This window comes from Triturus cristatus, chromosome 6 (genome assembly GCF_964204655.1).
Source record: "Triturus cristatus chromosome 6, aTriCri1.1, whole genome shotgun sequence".
Taxonomy (NCBI): Eukaryota; Metazoa; Chordata; class Amphibia; order Caudata; family Salamandridae; genus Triturus; species Triturus cristatus.
Window position 1 is genome coordinate 1235395483 of NC_140589.1, and position 26384 is coordinate 1235421866.

At 43.8% G+C, this 26384-nt stretch overlaps 1 protein-coding gene across 4 annotated transcripts in view; it reads left to right on the forward strand.

The window, feature by feature from the left end:
• The window catches only part of LOC146821237 (interleukin-20 receptor subunit alpha-like), a 313666-nt gene that overhangs the window by 261738 nt on the left and 25544 nt on the right, over positions 1-26384 (forward strand). For all 4 annotated transcript variants that reach the window (XM_085612176.1, XM_085612177.1, XM_085612178.1 and 1 more), the window contains 2 exons: positions 398-567; positions 10298-10442. In XM_085612176.1, the coding sequence (XP_085468302.1) occupies positions 398-567; positions 10298-10442 (315 nt within the window). The remainder of the gene's footprint in view (positions 1-397; positions 568-10297; positions 10443-26384) is intronic.

The following is a 26384-nucleotide window of genomic DNA, read 5'->3' on the forward strand; positions in this document are numbered from 1 at the left end:
TTGACAAAAATCAATCAAAGAGCTCATCTAAATGAATTCTTAGGTTCTTTTTTGCACTCTTTCCTCTGCAATGTCAATGCCAGAAGAGAGACCTGTGACTGCAGATGTATGGTTAGAAGTTTGTACACAAGTATATTTTTACGAAGCATATGACTCCTTGCATTTGTGGACCATTTTCCCACGTTTATATTACCACTGCTTATTAATACTTGACTCTGCATCTCAACTCGTTTTATCTCTGATGTCACTGGGGAACTCAGTGAAGACCTGCTTGAAAATTGCTATGTATTAATTCAGTTCTGATGTGTTTGACATGGTTCACATATTTTCTAGAAGATTTGTCGTTTTCTTTCTAAGCCTTAAATTCATACTATATGCCCTGTTATGATTTTTCTAGCTAAAATTGATCCTCCGATTGTCAGATTATCTTCTGGTGATAGATTCATTTCTATAAACCTGTCTCCACCAGAAAAGTGGAAGAGAAACCCGAAAGACAAATCTTTGTATCAGATCTTCCCTCTTGTAGAATTTAAAGTCTCCATACGGAACACCAAAACAAAAAGTGAGGTAAGTTCATTTGTTGCCAAATGTATGTCCACTTCTCGAAATTATTTGTTTCAGACATCTGTGGAAAATTGTAACTCATCATAAACACTTTAGGTTGTCTTAACAAGAAGTTTGCCACCAGAGATGGACTGCACAACTATGCTTTGCAAGAGTAATGAGCAATAATGTCTGCCATGTGGTTGTTGACCAGATTTTTACCATGCATGTCTATCATTCCAAACTGATTTAGAAGAGCTATGTCATGAGTGAGCTTCTTTCTGAGCAGCAGTCTTACATGAAAGACGTGCTACACTACCCATTGTATCATTTGTGAATTCAGGTTTACCTTCAAAACAAAGGGCCTCATTACTATGTCGGGCAGAAAGCCTCCGACCAGCTGTCGGAGGCTTTCTGCCCGACATCATCAGTTTCAGTCCGACCACCGTATTAGGATGATGGCGGTCAGAGCAAAACCTGCGGGGATTCGGACGCAGTTCCGACGGGTTCAAGGAGCTGTTCAGAATGTCAGAAGCTACCATAATCCCTTAATGATGGCAGAGCAAGGCTCAGCTCCCCTGTCGGGATTATGATGGCACTTTCCAACAGACTTTTCATGTCGGCCTTTCTGACATGGAAAGGCTGTCGAAAATGTCTTTGGGGTCCCCTTCGCCCTGCCCCTCTGCTATGGGGCCTGTGGGGCACCTATGGTGCCCCCATAAACATTAATTTCCCAATAACAGCTTGTGCAGCAGGCCATTTCCGCCCGCCACACAAGCTGCTTTGGGAAATAGTTGTTTCCGACCGCCCATTGGGTGGTTGCATCCAAATCCGGTAGTCGGAACTGCCAACCTATGGTCGGTCAGTTCCAGACCGCTACGGTGTCGACATCGTAATGAGGCCCAGAGTGGTAAGCAGATGTTGTCCATCTTATGTCATTCCAGTTATTTGGACACTTATGCACACACATGTGCGCAAATACACACATGCATTAATGTTATATGTCTCCTTGAATAGTAAATAGTAATGTTCAGATGCTACTAAACAAGTAGTTCTTTCACATTGATAACAGTTATCTCATGTATTATTACAGTAACAATAACAACAATATGGTCTAATGTTCTTGTTAGGCAAAGCTGCAGAGGAATCCAACTTGGCAACAGTCAGTGTGTTCTGTAGGCCTTAAAATGGGATGACACTTACCAAGGAGACTGTACAGCTAAACCAAATTGGTGATCCTTCTTGCTCTGAGGCTGGTGATAGAAGGTGCAGTGACTATCACCCTGCTACTAATTAGCTGCTGAGTTTGACAGCTGTAGTTAATATTGATAGATTAAATATAAAAATATTAGGACAATAAGGAAATATTAAATCATGTGTTGCCCTTGTTGGGGGGCCCAGCAGTAAAAATGAGTTAGCATTTAACATCTAGTCATACTGAAAAGGCTAATGCAAGAAGTTGTTCAGATAACAAAAATGTTCCTAAAATGGTTTCAAATTCCGAGTTGAAAAAATAATAGGCATCAGAATCACATTCTGGAGACGAGACACTAAAATAAGATAGTTTAAGAGCGCCGTCGTTGTGTCGCATTAGATGCCTAAAAGCTCACCCATAAGCTGTGCTTGTGCCCGCCCACAGCCATTATGCTACGCTTAGGTGGAGTGTGGGTCTTCCGACTCCCGATGGCTGACTATCGGTTGCGCATTGTAGACTGCCACCCGGTGGCCACTGTCCCCAGATTTTTATGGGGTCCATGGGTCCTGCAGACCTCACAAGCATACCTTTGCTTTGATTGCTTCCATATCTTTTTTGAAAATAAAAACGCTGTTTGCTGACTCTGCCTTCTGCTGACTCTGCTCAAGAGAGTTTAATCCTGACAAGAAAACGACCATAGGCTTCACCTGCTGACTAATGTGTGACTAAAAGGAATGCACATTGTACATATCATACACAATGGTCCTGAAATTTGTTTTTAAGAAAACAGGGGCTGAATGGCAGACTCAAGAGCCAAAGGCAGAACGCAAGCGAATTTAAGTGATTTAAAGTTATAATATTAGCGGTGGACGGTAGTAGGCATATAAAGGGAAATACTTACCCCTATACTAACTTTCTATGGTATGTATTCCTCTGCCTAATAGAGGTTCTTGAGACTTGAACCTCTTTTTGAATCTGGGATCCCTCAACTTTGACACAGAGTTCCCCATATCGGGGAACTGAGATAGGAAGGGCATGTGGCAGGGCATAGTTTGAGATGATAAATGCATGTTCTCTTGAATGCGTTCTTGTTTTCTAATCTCATTTAAGCCCTTAGAGTTTTGGGGAATGTAGGAAAAACAATGCTGACTGTGGTGGCCAGCTTGCCTTTGGTTTCAGCATTTTGCTTATATTCAGTGTGGGGGTTTGGGAAACTCCCAGAAATATTCATTATATTCATAGTCTAAAGCACAAACCTTTATTAATATGATTACTTAGTATTAAGCTGTGGTGTCCACATAATCTTACTGCCTTTGTATGGATTGCAAATATATAACATTATGAGGTTCAAAACACTGTATGATCTAAAGTGAGAGGTACTAGAAGCAATGAAGAGGACAGAAGCAATGACTCAAGTCTCTGTCTCTCCTGAACTTCAGAGGAGTTTTCTGTCAGAGCATGTACAGAGGTCCATGTCTCAGATCTTGTCAGCAGAGGACCTGTAGAGAAGCATGAGCTGCTCTCCTGCCCGCAAGTGTTGAGAAGATATCCAGGAGACAGAGATGCTGTAGGCTTGAGTAGCTCAGGATCCAACAGCAGAAAAGTAACAGAGTCTGATCTCCTGCCTGACTGCCTGCTGCATGAAGACAGAAAAGTTATGGATTTCCTGATGTAACATTGGTTGTGGTACTGTCAATTGTTTTCCAGTGATTTCTTTATCTCTATTTATATATTTTCCACTTCAATGTCAGGAATCCTTCAGTTCAACTGGCCTTGAAATGCTGTTGGTCCTAGGTTTCATTGATCAATCTTAGTTTTTATGTTCCGCTATCACACTAATGAAAAACATTAGCACCAAAAATAAGTCAGTCGGCCTAGTTTTAAAACCTCCCAACAAACATAGGTACTGGCTGTGATGCAGGAAGCAGATGAATGATACACCAATCTATTACAACTATGGGTATCAATATATTACCTCTGGGGTACTTTTACCAACCGCCGATAGTACCATATATTAGACCACAAAGGAGGGTTATTCATGAAAATAATTAACATACATATAATGTCCCTATGTTCAACCATTTTGACATTCTGCCCACTGTAGAGGAAGTAGACTGACTAAATGCAATAGGCACCCGTGTCGTTCAAATAAGGGATGGCAGCTCACAATCAACATCTGATATACGAGCTCATACCCCTAATTTGGCAATATCTCAGGAAACAGGACATCATTTAGAAATGTATACAAGTCCTATAGCCCATATGCACGGTACAGTGGTTTCCCCGGATAAGCCCACTACCATAGAGATTCTTCCCACCTCTAAAGATTGATTATATAAAATTAATGAAGTAAGTAATACAGATAAAAGCAGGTTGAACCTTTGCCATGTACTATTTTGGAATGTGGCAGGTAAGCGTTCTAAACTCACCAATCCCTTCTGGTTAGACTTTGTAGGGAAATTTATTATACTGTGCTTTCAAGAAACATGCGCGGAGAACCCATGCATATTAATGGGTATAAAACGTTTCATACTGATGCGGTTTTATCTACTCACGTGAGAAACAAGGGTGACTTGTGCACATATGTGTCCAATCATGTAAACGCCAAAAAGATTGAACTGAAGTCTTTAGAAATGTATTATCAGATTGTGTTGTTTAACGTGGATCTAATGCACTGTATAGCCCTGTTTCATTTTTATAATAACATCCCTAAAGACCAGACTGTGGGGGTATTGAGAAAATTGCAGAGTTACCTGAGTAATATATAGAATGATACAGCCAAGGACGTGTGCGTTATTTGGAGAGGGGATTTTAATTCAGCTTTTTGCCAGTACATTGAGGGGGATATTTGTGGAATAACTTCTGATGATGGAATCAATTATGCTCATTTCCCACATACAAATTTTGGGGAAAACTTAAATAAAATTATGTTTTCACATAATCTTGGTTTTGCCAATGTTTTATGCTTCCCATTAGTCCTCTTCAGTTACACTTTCAATGGTAGAGGAAAGTGTTTGATCATTGATTACATCCTGCTCTCAAATTGACACTCTAGCAGGCTTAAAAATGTTGTGCCCCATAAAAATGCGATGAGCGATCACTTTCCTTTAAGCATCACCTTTGAACTCCCAAGCAACGTGATAAATACTAAGGGGAAATCAGCTTGCATCATACAGATCTGAACAAAATTAATGGCTATTTATTACGCTGGCCCATGGTGGAACCGTCTGGTTTTACAAGGTCCCTTTTAATTAACTTTTAACCCGCCTTTTTTGCTTGTCTTGATGAGACCACCCCCACGCTGAAATGTTAAAATCTTTTGCACAGTTCACTATAGAGGTTAAAAAGGCCCTATTTGTGGAGAGTACAAAATCTTATGATAAGAAACAGGGTTGGGTTAACGCCAAATGCACTAAAGCTTATAGCGATTTGAAAAATGTTTGACATAAACCTATTAAGAACCCAGTAGAAATTAAAACGCCCAGAGGGGTCTATAAACATGCCCTTAAAGACCGCAAAGGTGCAATAAGAGACGAATTATCGCATTGCATGAAGCCACTGCATCTAGAGATAATACGTGATTTTGGAAGGCAGTAAAAGTCCCTTTTTTTAGCCCCTCAAGATACACCATCCATAGAGATAACCATTGCTGAGGACCAATGGGTGGACCATTATTCGTCAATGTATAATGATGATGTGCCTGAGATATTAATGGTTGTACCCAAACAACCACAAGAGTTAATACCACCCAACCACCATCCAATAGACGTACATTATACCTTGGAAGAAGTCAACAGTGCCATTAATGCAACTTTGGGTGGTAAAGCTCCCAGCCCCAACGGAGTGCCTGTAGACCTTTATACGTCAAGTCTGTCTCTCTGGGGCCCTCACTAACACAAGTACTAGCAGCATGTTGCTCTTCTGGATTTATTCCATCTTGGTCGGAATCAATCTTGCTCCCAATTTTAAAGAATGGAGATCACCATAATCCTACATGGTATCGACCAATATCACTGTTAGATTATTTAGTTAAGGTGGCGGGTCTCATTTTGTTGAACAGATTACAGGTTTGGGCCGAAGATACTGAAGAGGGCTTAGGTACGATCGAACAACAGGGACTAAATGTGAACATCATCCTGGGAAAGTATATGTGGGCCAAGCAGGGCAAGCTATACTTGGCTTTTGTAGCCCTAAGTGCTGCCTTTGATTTCATTATACACAATAAATTATGGAGGATCTTAGAAGATCTGGGTGTGGAAATTCTACTTATTGTCTTCATGAGGTAGCTATAAAGCGACGCCGAAGCCAGGGTTTGGTACGGAATTAATGGAGAGTGCTCGGCTATGTTTGCAATATGGAAAGGGGTAAGACAAGGATGCGTTTCGGCCCCCTTTTTATTCACATTGTACATTAACGGACTAGGTCAAGTCCTAACGAATCAGTGCCAGGACTTGCCACAGATTGATAAGTGTCCGATACCTGCCCTTTTGTATGCGGATGATGCAGTTTTAATGTCACGAACACAACCTGGTCTCCAAAGAGTAGTGTCTAGTTTTTCAACATGTTTGCATAACCTGGGCCTTCGAGTAAACACCTCTACAACTTTTATTATGAATTGTGGAAAAGATGGTGCAAAATGCAGAGACATATTTATTGACAGTAAAAAGGTCAAATTACTCATAGATTTTCCTATTTAGACATTCTTTTGGACCACAGGTTACTTGGTGCCAGGCTGTTCAAGCAAGAAAATTCTTATTTGTGAAAACCACTGCTGCACTATTTAACCTTTCCAGAAAACTGGAAAGACGACCGGTCGTCGAATTATTACAGATTTATAAAGCAGAATGAGTCTCCTCTGCCATGTACGGTGCTGGCATTTGGGGCTACAGTGACCCCCAGCTTTTGCAGCTAGTCGAGAATGTATTTTTTAGATATTTACTGGCAGGCTCAAGAGGCACAGCCACTTATGTATGTCATTCTAAACTAGGAATGCCGTATACATCCGACCTTACAAAAATACAACCCATTTTACTGTGGCACAAGATTTGATCTACAACAAATACTAGTTATAACCTGGATATTCTAAATGATAGCTTAAAATTACATCGAGCGTCTAGCATCCCTTGGTTAAAATATGTTAAAAATGTAATGAAAGACATTGGGCACCCCGAATATTTTGACGACCCAGGCAGTATAATCACAATTCTGAGAAAAACATTGAAAACTAATTGCTTGACGCTTCTGGACACAAATAGATTTTCAACTTAAATTTTAAAGCCAACCGTACAGGAGAACCATAAGCTATCAATTACTTATAGCATACAGCCGTTTGTTACCAGGGCTTATGATAGGATGATGTTGACCTGTTTCCCGATTGGGAAACTTTCACAGGTTCATTAGCTTCCCAGTCATGAACGTTTGGTCTAGAATCATGAGTATGTGCCCATGTGATGACAAGTCTTTGCAATCAATAAGGAATGTTCTTTTATTTTGTAAATTTTATTCTGTACCAAGAAAGAGGTGGATTTCACCCATTTAAGGCTATTAGGTCTTAGACAATGTCATCCTGCGTGTTAATTATTACAATCTCTAGAGCATGACGTGTATACAAGATCTACAGCCTTATATTTGACAAGTGTAATTAGATGTAGGAAAACTATTGGTATATGAATTGGGCTTTTTAATTTATGTCACCATCCGTATTCTTAATATATTTTTTTAATGCTGCCTTGAGTATAATATTAGGTGAAATACTGTGCTTTTATGATTTATTTTCTTTTAAATCGAATAAAGTTCATTTGAATTGAATTGAATTGAATGATGCACTCTTCGGGCACACTTGCAAATGAAAAAGGATAGACATTTCAAGGGCATGTCCCTATAGGAGTGGCTGATGGGCAAAACTGCAAAGTGTGGGAAGCAGTGTTTGATCTCATTCAAGCCGGACCTTTGTTACCAGTTTCGATAAGATTATTTTTTTTTTAAACTGGGATACTGCAGAATTCAGGCTTTTATCCCTCTCCTTCAGATGCCTTGTCTAAAGGTGTGAAAAACTGATGGGTTGCCTTTTGTCAACCTTGTGATGATTTTTTTTTTAACTTTTGAAATATCTAGAGTGTAAGGCCGGATAAAACTGCAGATTCCAAATTCAACAGGAATCAGATCATGTGAGAGGATATGTTTTTTTGTAAAAATAGTCCAGCAGAAACTTTTTATAAGGTACATTTTTCTTACAGGCAGTTTTCAGGTGAAGAGAGTTTTCCAACTTTGTGACATTGTGAAGTCAGTCACCTTAACAAAACTCACTGAATAGTAGATCGTGGTGATAGTTTTGCACTGCACCTCTGCTATTTAGGAAGGATTAGGTGTTTTAAATATATCAGAGTTAGGATTCCCTATCTTTGGAACAGAGGCCATCGGAGAAGTTCTTACCAAGGACTGCACCAAGATAGGAAGGCACCTCGAAGGACTTCCATGGAAAGAAGGCTCCCTTCTAAAGATGAATGATGGTTTAAACCCCTATAGCCAACGGAACTGTTGCATTGACTTTCACTCCATTCACCTGCAACATTACAATCCCCTTCCTAGACCCTTGCCAGAGGACAATTGTATGTACACTTGGTACATTACCCCCTTTCTTTCCTGTTTCTTTGTCTTATTCTCCCAGTCTGTGAAAGAAACAGAAACTGGTGACCTACATCCATTCATACACTTTTATATCCTCTAACAAATGTGTGGTAGTGTTATTTTCGTGGCAATTACATGTGTTTTACCAAGTGCACTAAAAAAACAACATAACTGTTGGCTGAGATATTGGAGTTTGGTTGAGGGTGTGCATGGATCAATTGCCGCCCAACCCTTCAGGAGTTTGTTTTGTAACATCCTGTTCCTTCAGGCCATTAAGGAGTTAAAATCTAGTTGTGTCAAGGGAGACATGCCAGCATTAGTCTTATTGGTCAAGCAGGTCATAGCCTGTTAGCTCCAACCAACGTACCATCCTAATAACTTGCAAAGACTTCGATTTGTTCAGTAGATCATTGTATTTGTGCAAGTATGACATTTTTTAATCACAATATAGGTCCTGAAACTAAGATGGCCCAGGAACCCCGTTTGGGGGCCAACCAATATTTTCTGCTGAATCTGATTACAAGTAGTGTGCAGAGAGGATGTAGCCTAACTGCTAGAGCGGTCAACCTCGAAGCTCGGGAACAGGGTTTGAGTATTGGCAGGAACTCTCAACAGCCTGTGATTCTGGGCAAATCACTTAATCTCCCTGTGCCTAACTAAATGAATGTGTCTGTCTGTAACGCAACTGGTGCTCATGTAAAGTGCTTTGATACCTTCGGGTCGAGTTCATGCTATATAAAACAAAAAAAACATGTTGTGAAATTTGTACCAGGACAAATTACAGTGTGCCATGTTTTGGAGGAAATTTGAATTATTTTGCCAGAACTGCTGATTTCTAAGCTGATACCTCAATGAGGAAAATTAAAACCTGCAGTATCAATGTGTCCCTATGTATATTTACCTCCCAGAACTGCTGTTGACAATGGAATGAGGCCCACAGTGACATGATATCATGAACTAGTCCAAGAAATGGAAGAATATCTTTGGCTTTTCTGTTAACAGTACTGTTAACATTACTAGTTTTGGCTGGTTGCATGTAATAAAGTTGACCTTTAAAATGTGGACTACATGAAAGCCGAATTGAAATTGTCAAGGTGATAGTGTTGTGTCCGTCATCATTTAGCGTTCCCTGAAGCCTAAAAAACAGCACTACTCCTTAATGCTACCCTTCCCTGACCCCTACAAGCCACTAACTACCCCTTAACGCTAATTCTGAACCCTTCCATGCCCTTAATACCATTAATGCAACACTTCCCTGATTCCTAAAAACTCTTACTAACACTTACCACTAACCCCTGCCTGGACCTAGCGGCCCCTCACTGCTACCCTTCTCTGAACACTAAAACCCTTACTACTTATTACTGTTACCCTTCCCTGAGCCTTAAAAATCCAATTCTACCATTTTACACTATCCTTCCTTGAACCCTAAAAGCTATGAACTACCCCTAAAGCTCCCCTTCCCCTTCAGTGAACCCTAAAACCCTCTTACTATCCCTTAATGCTACCATTTACTGAACCTAAATACACTAACTACCCTTTAAATCTACCAATCCCTCAACCCTCCCAAAACCACACTACCTCTTAATGCTACCCTTCCCTGGATTCTAAAAACTCCTTCTAGTACTCCGTGCCCTTCCCTCCTTACTGGTAATGCTCCTCTATACATTAGCAAGAGGATGCCCCCTTGCCCCTGCTCCAAGTACACTTACCTTTGCCTTATAAGCCGCAACAGTTTTTGATTTATTTTTCAGGATACCACATTTATTACACAAGGTTTTTTGCAGTCTACTTTTTTCCTCACAATATTTTTACTACAAAGCTTTAGGCCTTGTAGCTTGCAGCATATATACTAGTTACGTGGTGGTTTTGAGTTACATTTTGTTAACAATCTGTATTGGCTCTTGTAAATACAATTTTAATTTTCCTTTGTAGTGGAATTTGTCTGGCAAAAATAGTTTCCTGAATGTAACAAAACTAGACCCAAATTCTACTTACTGTGTTACCGCGGAGAGCTATATTCCTGGACCCTACGGAACCAGCCAGCCTTCAAAAACTGTGTGTGCAACAACTCTGGCAGGTAAGCAGTCAGCACCATAACTACTGACCTGAATTTGCCTTATTACAATAAATACCTCAGCAAAAAATACCTTAACAGAAATGCCTTAACAGCGACATGTATTTGCAAGGTCACTACTACAAAAAAACTCAAGAACAATGTTTAAATTAATTTTAGGACTCCTAAATAAAATGACTACAACACATTCCTTTACAGTGAAACTATATTTAGCATCCCTCTCTAAAGCATAATCTAACCCCAAACATAGCACTATCTATAGTCCTAACCCCTACTCAGAACTTAACTCTCACACTAATGATCACATTTACCCTAATCTTAACTGGGGTAATGATCCCTTCTCTGACATGGACCCTTAGCCTAAACCATAACTTCATTCATTTTACCAACCTTTAACATGTTATTTTGTTAGATATGTACACCCTTTATCTATTGTTTTACCGAATCTCAAAATATATATGTCATTAATGAGTTGTATATTTCTTTGTATTGATCAAAAATAATTTTCTTTCTCACAACTGTTTTGTACGGGTTTGCTGTTGTATGTTCAGTGTAAAGGTATTTCTTTGTTAACGTTTCTCTGTATTAACATAATGCCACACCTCCTGCAGTCAAACACAAAATATTTATGTTTAATTTTGTAGCCATTTTAAATATTTCAGACAAAAAAAGCAAAAACTATCAAGCAGTGTTTTGACTGATGAAATAAACATGGATGCAATTGTTCATCTCAATAAAAAAGTATTGTGACAGTTGTGTTAGCAGGTTTGGATTTAAAACCAAGCATCCGATCGACCATGGGCCTTGAGGTATTGTCATGCCAACAGAGGAAGTGGTGTTGGTACAATTTTCTGAGCGGGGGTGCTGCCATCAATGTTAAATCACTGAAACAATAAGGAATATGAGAAATCCAAGCGTCACACATAGAACAAGTATGGCAAATGTGTAAAAAAATGTATTGAGGGCAGGCGTGGGGTGGTGGGACGGGGCGGAGGGACGTCGACAGACAACGGGATAGGTAAAATTAAATAAAAAATAAAATAGTCAGCGATGCGGCAAGCACAATGTAAGTGGTTTTATTTATTTATTATTTAATTTTATTTATCCCATCATCTGTCAACTTCCCCCTCACCACACCCTGTCCCACCGCTCTTACCTGTGCGGGCCACATGATATAGGGTAGAAGAAGCTCTCTAGAGATCAGACAGTTCAGACCGCAAAAATTATGGTTGTGCCTACCCCTCTGTAACAACATTCTACGAAATACAAACAGAGTTTGAGGTCTCTTCTGGTTAGTTAGATACCACCCTGGAGACTTCTGCAATTCCTCAATTATTGTGATTGCTTTATTAAAAAGAAGAGACCTCAAACTCTGTTTGTAGTAAGTATAGCAAATGAGCTATGTCCATTCAGAGGGAGAGTTGTATGTGTGTTGTAGGTAGTTAGTAGTGCATTTTGGAGCACACTATTATAAATATGTTACTAAAACATGGTGTGAATGCACTATCATTTGCAAACAGCACATTTTCCATTGAAATTGTGACAAAATTTGCCATGACATGCAGTTTTACTGATATAACTTTATAGCACACAAACTATAATGTGTGGAAATTGGGTTTCAGCACATGTTTACAATTTGCATATCATCAAGCAAAGTGTTGTCATAATTTGATTAGATCCTAATAAAATCTTTGTTTTCATACACTTCAGAATGATAAAAAAAAAGTGCATTTGTGCATTCTTAACTGCTGATACATATTGATATTTGTTCACAGTTCATTTACAGGTATTAAAATGTTGTTATGTGTTAGAAAAAACTGACATCCTACAGCCTTTCCTTTCATAGGCTTTCAACATAGACATCTTTATTGCTCATTCACCTTGTGAACTCCAGCATGATCATTAAAGGGTGCTGCAGAACCCCCTACACCCCTACTTACAACGCCTATGAGTAGAGGTCAACTTCCTTGAGACTTGTCATTTCCACTGGATAGTTAGTGAATGAAAGTGTGCACTATTAGAACCCCTGCTTCAGATCTCCGCCTGCATGCAGGGTTTTTTAAGTAGTCCCAAGGTGTCAGCTAATATATCACACTAATAGTAGTAGTAAAAGTACTTAGAAGGGCTTTTCAGCAATGAATTAACAATTGTTAAATGTACAAAAGAGAATGAAGGAAGGGAAGATTTTTGGCATATCTGTTATACTAACGACTTATTTAAATATTGAAGTACAAACCTAATCTGTGATGTTAAAATGGACTGTGGTTTAAACATAAGAAAGGGGATTTTTGTTTTTTGTATACATAGATAATAACAAATAACCTCTAATGACTATTGACTATGGCCTGAATAAGAACTTCAGAAAGCAGTACAAATTTGGGGCAGTAAAGGATTAAGTTAATTAAAACTGCAAGATTACATTATTTTATGTGTAGTATACGGTAAACTCATTTCTGGATACGGTGTGAGCAACATTGATGTCATTGCTTAACTCGTTCCTGCACTTGTGAAAACAGTCAGACTACCATGGCCTTTTCATAAATGCAAGGTATATCCTGATTTTGCAATGCCAGAAAAACCCGTAAAAGGAAGGAGTATGTGAACTGTTGATGTAAACTTCACTGGTACCAAATTACTTCTTTTGTAACTAGGGTAGTCACGTGGGTGGGCTTCTTCGTCAACCTAATATCCAGTCTGAATACCAAATAGCTATTTTGTTTGCTATATTAATTGCTAGACTGATAGTGGCCTGTGCATAGATTGGCATATCTCCACTACGTTTTCACCAGTAGCATTGTCAGATTTTGTTCTGCTATTTTACTTAAAAAAGAATAATACCTGCTTATACCTCAAAATTCCTCATTCCGGCCTACCAAGAGGGTGCAGATCCTTCATACACTAACCTTATGTAGAAAATGTGTTTTATTGTACCCCTTTATTTTCAAGCTTTGAACCACACCATTTGTTCTAGTGTAAATGTATTGTATTTAATTTATGACTTAAGTTTTCCTCATTGCTTTATTCCTCTATGATACTATATTAAATATCTCAAAATAAAGAAAATAATAAAATCAAAATAAAACAGCAAACACAAAAAGAACCCTTAAAAAAGTAAGGAAGAAGAGTTTGACTTTGGGGTAAAGGGAGAGATTTTAGAATTTGCATACCCACCCAGTAAGAAAAACTGGTTGAGATTTTCCACTTCTCACTCCAAATTAGCTGACTTCCAGTAAACCTAGAGGCTCCATAGGGAGTCAGTCTATTAGAGAGAAATGTATGCCTCCTCAAATGTGTCACTTTAAAAGCTAAGAATGCAATCTTAAAGACGAAAATCCTTATGGGAAAAGTTATCTAATACATGCTTTATAGAGCTGCGGTTACAGGATGGTAGTTATAAGAGCACTGCTACATTCACTGGAAGCAGAATCAGGGCTTGGGCCACTGCATGCTATAAGTAAAGATCATATGGCAAATTCGCTGACTTGATCATTATCTGAAAATGAAATTTCCTTGCTAGCCATGATTACAGAATGAAATATAGTGACCTTGCTATGATTGGCCAACAATGAAGCTCTACAACCAGGTTTGTACAGGAAAGCATTAGATACTACCGGAGATCTGAAGTGATTCAGTATGTATGTATTTGTATTTCTAATGTGTGAAGCTAGCCAGTAGCCTGCGGAGCACTGTACAGGGTCAAAGCCAAGCATAAAGTCAATGAATGATAGGAGCTGTAGCTGAATGGTGAATATTTAATGCATTGTGATTTAGCAATATTTAAGGGGTGAGTCTTCAACTCTTTCCTAAAATGGAGCAGCTTTGGGGTGGACCTCACAGATAAGAGGATGCTGTTTCAGATCCTGGGTACATAGATGGAAAAGTCCTGTTGCCTTGTTTATTTTCTTTTTTAAATTTCTTAGTCTGTAATCTAATGGCAACCTTGCTGCGGTTGTGCCACAAATCACCAGAGATGGTGAACTTGACTTAAATATAAGCGGGGATTCTGGTGTGACAGCTTTATGAATGGTTTAGCTGGTTTTGAGGACGGTACAAGTCTGCAAGAAGAGCTAGTGAAGTTCTAGGAGGATGGGGGGTGATATGATCATATTTCTTCAGACTCTGGATGAGACATGCTACAGTGTGTAGGACACCTTTAAGGGGTGCCAATGTGGAGCCAAAGAGGCCAGGGAGTAGGGGGTTATCTTCATCCAGATGCGAGAGTGGGAGGGCTTGAACAGCAATACCGAGGTCGCTTTCTTAAAAAAAAAAAAAATCACTTTCTTTAGAAAGAGCTGGCATCAGGCCATCTTTGTTTATTTGGCAATGTGTTTTGTGTTAGTTTTTGGCCGTGTGTTAGTCTTTTAGGGAATTGCCCCATAGGCAGCACTGGACTATCCAGTTTTTAATAGCCCAATGGTAGAGTTGTGTCCATAACACCCGGCTAACAGGGCTTCTTTGTGGTGCTCATTGGCTCCATTTCTCAATATTCTGAAAACTCCTTAGCTTTGGTCACCCTGAGGGCTAATGGAGTCAGGAGGCAGTGGCAGTTCTGTCCCCAAGACAGTAAGATGGCATATTGCTGGGATAAGTGGTCATAATGAGCCCTCACTGGCCACAGCAACTACAGAAGCAAGATGGCACTTAAGGGCAACTGATTAGAGAAGCACTCCAGAGATGTCAGTGAGAGCTTCTGAGGCCCTGGCCTAAGTGCAAAAGAGGAGGAGAGAGGAAAGATGATTGTCCCTGTGCAAACTCCTGGTGTGACAATTAGTCTTGGCTCCAACACCAAGGGATCATGCAGAAGGACTCCTCAGGATTTTGCTCAAGGAGTACATTACAGGAACAGTATTGAGAACACTTTAGTCGACAATAACAAGTTGTCTTTGCTTGGTGGCTACCCGTATGGGTGAATCAGAGACAAAAAGAGTGAACATCAGCTTGTTTCTGTGACGAGATGCAGCTAGTCACAAAACGAAGACCAAACATAGAGGCATAGAGTAAATTAAAATTTGGGCTCAGTAGGTACCTCATAGGCAAAAATGTTGCCCATGGTGATACTCTAGCAGTGGAGAGGAGTGCGACCATAGTATGCAGAGCACCCAAGAACCCACGTCCTTTTCCCCATATAAATGACTAAAGAGGTTCTGAAAGTGAAACTCTGGGATTGTTCACAACTGTCCTCAAATGGGTCTATGTTCTTGTGAGCTAAAAATAATTTCAATGACACAAGAACAAGGTTTGTTAACACTGGCGAGACCAACAATATCTAGGTACTGCCTTCCATACCTTGAGTCTTTAAGAAATGTTAGCGGAGGGGAATGTCTACTCATCTGAGGTGTCCATTTTGCAAAAAAATGGCAATTAGAATTTAAATCTGCTGAAAGCAATAAACCTACTGAGAAAGAACTGGATTCTACCGAGAAGACAAAAGTTAGGTGGCATCCAAGACTTCTACTATGTGAAATAGAAAGAACACAGAAATGAAACCTCCCACTGAAAAAGGTTCTCTAGAACAGAAAGGAAAGAATGACAAAGTGTTTGCTAGAGATAGCATTACTAAGTAAGGCATAATTGTCTTGGCTGCCTCAAGGGTCTCAAAAGTTATCTTACCTCAGCCAGGGAAAAGATGGAGAAGAAATTAAGTCAATCACTGACAATCAAATAGAACATCAGAATGTAGATCATTTAATTTTTTCTTTAGGGTCTTGTTCAAAAACACCATCTCTGTATAAAATGATGCTAGCCCAATAAACACATGCAATTCAAGTTTACACTTGTGAACCTAAAGGACCATTCTAGGCGGGAGAGTATTATGGTTAGGAATATAGAGAGTGCAATTGATTCTGTTGAACATATCGGACCCTACTGACCTTAATGCCAAGGAAATAATTTGGATCACTTTGGGTTTCATGGTGGCCAAGTGGAATATTGCATGACTGTGGAGGGCTCCGAACCCACCTCGGATTGCTGATTGGGCCATGGATATGGACTGGTGTATGGTGACAGAGATACCCATTTATGTCTCCAGGGGATGTCTAAAGAAGTGGGCGCACATATGGGAGCCATGGAACACATTCCGGGGGGATATATGTGAACCACCGAGGAGCCGAGACGATACTGATGCTGAAGATTTGATAGTTCGGCACTCCCAATGACATCCATATTGTATTGTGACAATGGGCTTTAGATGTCTCACTGTGATGGGTGTCACTGACTACCTGAACAATGCTGTGTTTTAATTGTTTACATGCCTATTTTTTCAATAAAAAGAGTTTAAAAAAAAAAGGACTGTAGAGAGTGAGAATGAGTCAGATGATCTGTAGAGATATGTTGCTTCTTGCCACAGACAAATCCTAGCAGGTCCCACCTCGATCAAAATTAAGATGGGTAGACTTCATTGAGTGAACCAACTAACAAAAGAAGCAGAACAGACCGCGATATTTTGGTCAAAAGACATCCGTTTCATACACACAGAGAAACTAATCAAATCCTACCCAGCTCAACATGCCTTCATGTTTTAAAACAATAAAAGTAGTAAATTGCAATATCTCTCATGGATAACACTGACCAAATATTGTAAAGCTGATGACTGATTCCCCTTTTCAAGAGAATTTGAGATATAGCTGGTCCTACTCATTTTTCCTAGCTTTTGAGTTAGACGAAAAGGATTGCAGCGGTTCAGCATATTTCAAATTAATGTTCGTAGAAGACAGACCCTGAACAGCAACATGGTGCCCTACAAAGTGAAGTGACCCTGGAGGTTGCACACAACCAAATGAGGGGAGAGGAATAGAGAAGGGAAATAGCTCTCTACATTCAGGACTTATCAAAAGACACGTGCGTTATGGGTAGAAGTGCTGGGGCAAGCAAAGGGGATGCTAGAGCTTTCACCACTTTAGGTTGAAGCTGAAATGTCTGGCCCGAAGTCCTGCCAAACTAAAACTGTACATTCTCATTTGGATCAAAGAGCCTATTGATCATAGGGTGTGCCAAAGGGGGCGTGGTCAAAGTCATGATTTTGTATTCTCTCATCTGCCACATCTTCAGCAGCATATTTCTAATTAACAATTTTATTTTGGTAACGCTCTTGTTGGCTATTTGAGAAAAGGCAATTCAGTGGAGTTAGTGAAATCTGGGCGTTGGGTATGTATGTAATACTTTGGCTGAAAGAGTACCAGCACACTTACTAATGACTTAACATGAAGTGCCAGATTTACTTTGAAAGGACGCACCGCAGCATCAAACGTTGCTGCGTTGTGTGAAAGGGTGGCAGCATCTTCAAAGATTTGGCACTGCTGCAGTCATCCTCTGTGTTAGCATGCTTTAGCCTGCCAGGCACCACACCCACACCCATGTACCATCAATCAATCAAACAATTTATAAAGCGTGCTACTCACCCGCTAGGGTCTCAAGGCGCTGGGGGGGAGGGGTCCGTTACTGCTCGAAAAGCCAGGTCTTGAGTTGCTTCCTGATGGAGAGATGGTCCTGGGTCAGCCGTAGGTGGATGGGGAGGGAGTTCCATGTCTTGGCCGCCAGGTAGGAGAAGGATCTTCCTCCGGCGGTGGCTCTGCGAATGCGTGGAACGGTGGCGAGGGCGAGGCTGGCCGATTGCAGCTGGCGGGTGGGCGTGTAGAAAGTGAGGCGGTTGTTGAGGTACTTGGGGCCCAGGTTGTGGAGAGCCTCGTGTGCGTGGGTGAGGAGTCTGAACGTGATCCTCTTGCTGACGGGGAGCCAGTGCAGGTCTCTCAGGTGGGCGGAGAGGTGGTTGTGGCGGGGGATGTCCAGGATAAGTCGTGCGGCGGCGTTCTGTATGCGCTGGAGTCTTTTCTGTAGTTTGGCTGTGGATCCCGCGTAGAGGGTGTTCCCGTAGTCCAGTCGGCTGGTGACGAGTGCCTGGGTGACCGTCTTCCTGGTTTTGGTGGGGATCCATCGAAAGATCTTTCGGAGCATGCGCAGGGTGTTGAAACAGGATGATGAGACGGCGTTGACTTGTTTGGTCATCGAGAGGGAGGAGTCCAGGATGAAGCCCAGGTTTCGTGCGTGGTCCGTTGGCTTGGGGGTGGTGCTCAGGGCAGGGGGCCACCAGGATTCGCCCCAGGTGGAGGGGGATGATCCCAGGATGAGGACTTCCATCTTGTCTGAGTTCAATTTCAGGCGGCTGTTCTCCATCCACTCGGCGACGTCTTTCATTCCTTCGTGTAGGCTGGCTCTGGTGGTGGCGGGGTCGTTGGTGAGGGAGAGGATCAGCTGGGTGTCATTGGCGTAGGAAATGATGTTAAGGTTGTGTTGGCGTGCGATGGCCACGAGGGGGCTCATGTAGACGTTGAAGAGGGTGGGGCTGAGCGAGGATCCTTGAGGTACGCCGCAGATGACTTCGGTGGCTGCGGATCGGGGGGAGGCAGACTCTCTGGGTTCTTCTGGCGAGGAACGAGATGATCCACTCCAGTGCCTTCTCTTGGATTCCCGTGTTGCTGAGGCGCTGTATTAGTGTGCGGTGGCAACCTGTGTCGAATGCTGCAGAGAGGTCCAGGAGGATGAGGGCAGCTGTTTCCCCGTTGTCGAGCAGAGATCTGATGTCATCGGTGGCTGCGATGAGGGCGGTCTCGGTGCTGTGGTTGGCTCGGAAACCGGACTGTGAGGGGTCGAGTGATCCGTTCGTCTCGAGGAAGGCAGTGAGCTGTTTGTTGACGGTCTTCTCGATGACTTTGGCAGGAAAAGGAAGGAGCGAGATGGGGCATAAGTTCTTGAGGTCGGTGGGGTCCGCTGTCGGTTTCTTCAGGAGGGCGCTGAGCTCGGCATGCTTCCAGCTGGGTTTGAGTGCATTGAGGGTGGCGGCATCGAAAGTCCGTCGTGTGGGCTGGCATCGTCGGGGGCCAGGGGTCCTGGCGCTGGGCGCGGTCCAGGCACGGACGGGCGCAGACAGGCTTGCATTGTGATTTAGCATTATTTAAGGGGTGAGTCTTCAACTCTTTCCTAAAATGGAGCAGCTTTGGGGTGGACCTCACAGATAAGAGGATGCAGTTTCAGATCCTGGGTACATAGATGGAAAAGTCCTGTTGCCTTGTTTATTTTCTTTTTTACATTTCTTAGTCTGTAATCTAATGGCAACCTTGCTGCGGTTGTGCCACGAACCACCAGAGATGGTGAACTTGACTTAAATATAAGCGGGGATTCTGGTGTTACAGCTTTATAAATGGTTTAGCTGGTTTTGAGGACGGTACAAGTCTGCAAGAAGAGCTAGTGAAATTCTAGGAGGATGGGGGGTGATATGATCATATTTCTTCAGACTCTGGATGAGACATGCTACAGTGTGTAGGACACCTTTAAGGGGTGCCAGTGTGGAGCCAAAGAGGCCATGGAGTAGGGGGTTATCTTCATCCAGATGCGAGAGTGGGAGGGCTTGAACAGCAATACCGAGGTCGCTTTCTTAAAAAAACAGAATTTCACTTTCTTTAGAAAGAGCTGGTATCAGGCCATCTTTGTTTATTTGGCAATGTGTTTTGTGTTAGTTTTTGGCCGTGTGTTAGTCTTTTAGGGAATTGCCCCATAGGCAGCACTGGACTATCCAGTTCTTAATAGCCCAATGGTAGAGTTGTGTCCACCCAGCTAACAGGGCTTCTTTGTGGTGCTCATTGGCTCTATTTCTCAATATTCTGAAAACTCCTTAGCTTTGGTCACCCTGAGGGCTAATGGAGTCAGGAGGCAGTGACAGTTCTGTCCCCAAGACAGTAAGATGGCATATTGCTGGGATAAGTGGTCATAATGAGCCCTCACTGGCCACAGCAACTACAGAAGCAAGATGGCACTTAAGGGCAACTGATTAGAGAAGCACTCCAGAGATGTCAGTGAGAGCTTCTGGGGCCCTGGCCTAAGTGCAAAAGAGGAGGAGAGAGGAAAGATGATTGTCCCTGTGCAAACTCCTGGTGTGACAATTGGTCTTGGCTCCAACACCAAGGGATCGTGCAGAAGGACTCCTCAGGATTTTGCTCAAGGAATACATTACAGGAACAGTATTGAGAACACTTTAGTCGACAATAACAAGTTGTCTTTGCTTGGTGGCTACCTGTATGGGTGAATCAGAGACAAAAAGAGTGAACATCAGCTTGTTTCTGTGACAAGATGCAGCTAGTCACAAAACGAAGACCAAACATAGAGGCATAGAGTAAATTAAACTTTGGGCTCAGTAGGTACCTCATAGGCAAAGAATGTTGCCCATGGTGATACTCTAGCAGTGGAGAGGAGTGCGACCATAGTATGCAGAGCACCCAAGAGCCCCCGTCCTTTTCCCCATATAAATGACTAAAGAGGTCCTGAAAGTGAAACTCTGGGATTGTTCACAACTGTCCTCAAATGGGTCTATGTTCTTGTGAGCTAAAAATCATTTCAATGACACAAGAACAAGGTTTGTTAACACTGGCGAGACCAACAATATCTAGGTACTGCCTTCCATACCTTGAGTCTTTAAGAAATGTTAGCAGAGGGGAATGTCTACTCATCTGAGGTGTCCATTTTGCAAAAAAATGGCAATTAGAATTTAAATCTGCTGAAAGCAATAAACCCACTGAGAAAGAACTGGATTCTACCGAGAAGACAAAAGTTAGGTGGCATCCAAGACTTCTACTATGTGAAGTAGAAAGAACACAGAAATGAAACCTCCCACTGAAAAAGGTTCTCCAGAACAGAAAGGAAAGAATGACAAAGTGTTTGCTAGAGATAGCATTACTAAGTAAGGCATATTTGTCTTGGCTGCCTCAAGGGTCTCAAAAGTTATCATACCTCAGCCAGGGAAAAGATGGAGAAGAAATTAAGTCAATCACTGACAATCAAATAGAACATCAGAATGTAGATCATTGAATTTTTTCTTTAGGGTCTTGTTCAAAAACAACATCTCTGTATAAAATGATGCTAGCCCAATAAACACATGCAACTCAAGTTTACACTTGTGAACCTAAAGGACCATTCTAGGCGGGAGAGTATTAGGGTTAGGAATATAGAGAGTGCAATTGATTCTGTTGAACATATGGGACCCTACTGACCTTAATGCCAAGGAAATAATTTGGATCCCTTTGGGTTTCATGGTGGCCAAGCGGAATATTGCATGACTGTGGAGGGCTCCGAACCCACCTCGGATTGCTGATTGGGCCATGGATATGGACTGGTGTATGGTGACAGAGATACCCATTTATGTCTCCAGGGCTTGTCTAAAGAAGTGGGCGCACATATGGGAGCCATGGAACACATTCCAGGGGGATATATGTGAACCACCGAGGAGCCGAGACGATACTGATGCTGAAGATTTGATAGTTCGGCACTCCCGATGACATCCATATTGTATTGTGACAATGGGCTTTAGATGTCTCACTGTGATGAGTGTCACTGACTACCTGAACAATGCTGTGTTTTAATTGTTTACATGCCTATTTTTTCAATGAAAAGAGTTTAAAAAAAAAAGGAATGTAGAGAGTGAGAATGAGTCAGATGATCTGTAAAGATATGTTGCTTCTTGCCTCCGACAAATCCTAGCAGGTCCCACCTCGATCAAAATTAAGATGGGTAGACTTCATTGAGTGAACCAACTAACAAAAGAAGCAGAACAGACCGGGATACATTGGTCAAAAGACATCAGTTTCATACACACAGAGAAACTAATCAAATCCTACCCAGCTCAACATGCCTTCATTTTTTAAAACAATAAAAGTAGTAAATTGCAATATCTCTCATGGATAACACTGACCAAATATTGTAAAGCTGATGACTGATTCCCCTTTTCAAGAGAATTTGAGATATAGCTGTCCTACTCATTTTTCCTAGCTTTTGAGTTAGACGAAAAGGATTACAGCGGTTCAGCATATTTCAAATTAATGTTCGTAGAAGACAGACCCTGAACAGCAAAATGTTGCCCTACAAAGTGAAGTGGCCCTGGAGGTTGCACACAACCAAATGAGGGGAGAGGAATAGAGAAGGGAAATAGCTCTCTACATTCAGGACTTATCAAAAGACACGTGCGTTATGGGTAGAAGTGCTGGGGCAAGCAAAGGGGATGCTATAGCTTTCACCACTTTAGGTTGAAGCTGAAATGTCTGGCCCGAAGTCCTGCCAAACTAAAACTGTACATTCTCATTTGGATCAAAGAGCATATTGATCATAGGGTGTGCCAAAGGGGGCGTGGTCAAAGTCATGATTTTGTATTCTCTCATCTGCCACATCTTCAGCAGCATATTTCTAATTAACAATTTTATTTTGGTAACGCTCTTGTTGGCTATTTGAGAAAAGGCAATTCAGTGGAGTTAGTGAAATCTGGGCGTTGGGTATGTATGTAATACTTTGGCTGAAAGAGTACCAGCACACTTACTAATGACTTAACATGAAGTGCCAGATTTACTTTGAAAGGACGCACCACAGCATCAAACGTTGCTGCATTGTGTGAAAGGGTGGCAACATCTTCAAAGATTTGGCACTTCTGCAGTCATCCTCTGTGCTGGCATGCTTTAGCCTGCCAGGCACAACACCCACACCCATATACCATCAATCAATCAAACAATTTTTAAAGCGCGCTACTCACCCACTAGGGTCTCAAGGCGCTGGGGGGGAGGGGTCCGTTACTGCTCGAAAAGCCAGGTCTTGAGTTGCTTCCTGAAGGAGAGATGGTCCTGGGTCAGCCGTAGGTGGATGGGGAGGGAGTTCCATGTCTTGGCCGCCAGGTAGGAGAAGGATCTTCCTCTGGCGGTGGCTCTGTGAATGCATGGAATGGTGGCGAGGGCGAGGATGGCCGATCGCAGCTGGCGGGTGGGCGTGTAGAAAGTGAGTCGGTTGTTGAGGTACTTGAGGCCCAGGTTGTGGGGAGCCTTGTGTGCATGGGTGAGGAGTCTGAACGTGATCCTCTTGCTAACGGGGAGCCAGTGCAGGTCTCACATGTGGGCGGAGAGGTGGTTGTGGCGGGGGATGTCCAGGACGAGTCGTGCGGTGTTCTGTATGCGCTGGAGTCTTTTCTGTAGTTTGGCTGTGGATCCCGCGTAGAGGGTGTTCCCGTAGTCCAGTCGGCTGGTGACGAGTGCCTGGGTGAGCGTCTTCCTGGTTTCGGTGGGGATCCATCGAAAGATCTTTCAGAGCATGCGCAGGGTGTTGAAACAGGATGATGAGACGGCGTTGACTTGTTTGGTCATCGAGAGGGAAGAGTCCAGGATGAAGCCCAGGTTTCGTGCGTGGTCCATTGGCTTGTGGGGTGGTGCCCAGGGCAGGGGGCCACCAGGAGTTGCCCCAGGCAGAGGGGGATGATCCCAGGATGAGGACTTCCATCTTGTCTGAGTTCAATTTCAGGTGGCTGTTCTCCATCCACTCGGTGACGTCTTTCATTCCTTCGTGTAGGCTGGCTCTGGCAGTGGCGGGGTCGTTGGTGAGGGAGAGGATCAGCTGGGTGTCATCGGCATAGGAAATGATGTTAAGGTTGTGTTGGCGTGCGATGGCCACAAGGGGGCTCATGTAGACGTTGAAGAGGGTGTGGCTGCGCGAGGATCCTTGAGGTACGCTGCAGATGACTTCGGTGGCTGCGGAACGGAACGGGGGGAGGCGGACTCTCTGGGTTCTTCTGGCGAGGAACGAGATGATCCACTCCAGTGCCTTCTCTTGGATTCCGGTGTTGCTGAGGCGCTGTATTGGTGTGCGGTGGCAAACTGTGTTGAACGCTGCAGAGAGGTCCAGGAGGATGAGGGCAGCTGTTTCCCCATTGTCGAGCAGGGATCTGATGTCGTCGGTGGCTGCAATGAGGGCGGTCTCGGTGCTGTGGTTGGCTCGGAAACCGGACTGTGAGGGGTCGAGGGATCCGTTCGTCTCAAGGAAGGCAGCGAGCTGTTTGTTGACGGTCTTCTCGATGACTTTGGCAGGAAAAGGAAGGAGCGAGATGGGGCGGAAGTTCTTGAGGCCGGTGGGGTCCGCTGTCGGTTTCTTCAGGAGGGCGCTGAGCTCGGTATGCTTCCAGCTCTCCGGGAAGGTGGCGGTGGTGAAGGAGATGTTGATGATGTCCCGGAGTTGGGGTGCGATGATGGAGTCGGCCTTGTTGAAGACGTGGTCGGCAGGGGATCCGGAGTGGATGGTGTTCATCGTGCGGGTGGTGTCTTCGGTGCTGACCGGGGTCCAGTTGCAGAGGTTGGTGGGGGGGGGGCATTGGTTCGGTGGTTGGGTGCGTGGCCTGTATGTCGAAGCTCTTGTGTATGTCAGCGATCTTGCGGTGGAAGAATGAGGCGAGTGAGTCGCAGAGGTCTTGTGAGGGTGTGATGTCATTGTTTCCGGTGCCGGGGTTGGAGAGCTCTTTGACGATGCTGAAGAGTTCCTTGCTGTTGTGGGTGTTGTTGTCCAGTCGTTCTTTGAATGTTGTTCTTTTGGTGGTGTGGATCAGCTGGTGATGCGGGTGGCGTTCTTGAGGGCTGTCATGTTTTCTGTAGTCTGGGCGTGGCGCCAGGTTTCCGAGGGTGCGGCAGTTTTTCTTGGATGTTTTGAGTTCGTTGGTGAACCACGAGGCTTTCTTGCTGCCGGGTCTGCTGGGTGGGTTCTTCAGAGGTGTGAGGTCGTCGGCGCAGTTGGTGAGCCACTGTGTGAAGTTGCGGGCTGCTTCGTTGGTGTCCGTTACGCTAGCGGGAGGGTTCTGGCTGAGGGAGGTGGTGAGTTGGTCGGCGGTGATCTTGTTCCAGCTCCTGCGGGGAGCCTGTTGCGGGTGGTGGTGGGTCGTGGTTCTCCTGAAGTTGAAGTGGACACAGCTGTGATCAGTCCAATGAAGTTCGGTGGAGTGGCTGAAGGAGATGTGCTTGCTGGAGGAGAAGACGGGGTCAAGTGTGTGGCCAGCGTAGTGGGTGGGGGTGTTCACCAGTTGCTTGAGTCCGAGGTTGGCGAGGTTGTCCAGCAGGGTGGTGGTGTTGCTGTCATTGTTGTTCTCCAAGTGGAAGTTGAGGTCCCCTAGGAGGATGTAGTCAGAGGAGGTGAGGGCGTGCGGGCTGATGAAGTCTGCGATGGCTTTGCTGAATTGTGTGCGTGGTCCCGGGAGTCTGTAGATGAGAGTGCCTCTGAGGGTGGTCTTGAGGTCGGTGTGTATCTGGAAGTGAAGGTGCTCGGCGGCAGTGAGGGTGTCATCGGAGTTGGTCGTGATGGGGATGGTGTTCCTGTGGGTGATGGCGATGCCTCTTCCGGTCTGGTTGGCGCGATCCCTCCGGGTGATCTTGTATCCGTCCGGGATGGCTATGGCGATGTCGGGGGCTGAGGAGGCGTTCATCCAGGTTTCCGTGAGGAAGGCGACGTCTGGTGAAGTTGTGTCGAGCAGGTTCCAGAGTTCGACGGCGTGTCTGTGGACGGAGCGGGTGTTGAGCAGGATGCACTTGAGGTAGTTGTTGCTGGTGCCTGGCCTTTCAGGTGCGGTGCAGGTCCGGAGGCAGGTGAAATTGCAGGCTTGGCAGGTGAAGGGTACGTGGGTGCGTTACGGGGTGGCTCGGTAGCAGGCAGGGTTCCTGCCGGGTTTGAGTGCGTTGAGGGTGGCGGCGTCGTAAGTCCGTCGTGTAGGCTGGCATCGTCGGGGGCCAGGGGTCCTGGTGCTGGGCGCGGTCCAGGCGCGGACGGGCGCAGACGGGCCTGCCTCTGGCGCGCCAGCGGCACGCCCACTGCGCGCGGCCGCGCAGCGGACTGCATTAAGAAGGGTGGAGGGAGGGAGGAGCAGCAGCTGGGAGGCGGGTGGCGAATGGGAGAGGATGGGGGCGGGGCCGCAAGGGAGGCAGTGGCGGGAAAGGAGAGCGGGGGGCGGACGGGGGGAGTAGGGCGCTGAAAAAAGACCAACAGCACTGAAGAACAGAGAGTGAGAGAAAAAACTGGCAGGCTAAAGGCAGAAAAACTTACGAAAAATGAAACGAGCAGAGGCAAAGGCAAAATACAATTAGGATGAAACAGACAGGCAGGCTAAAGGCAGAA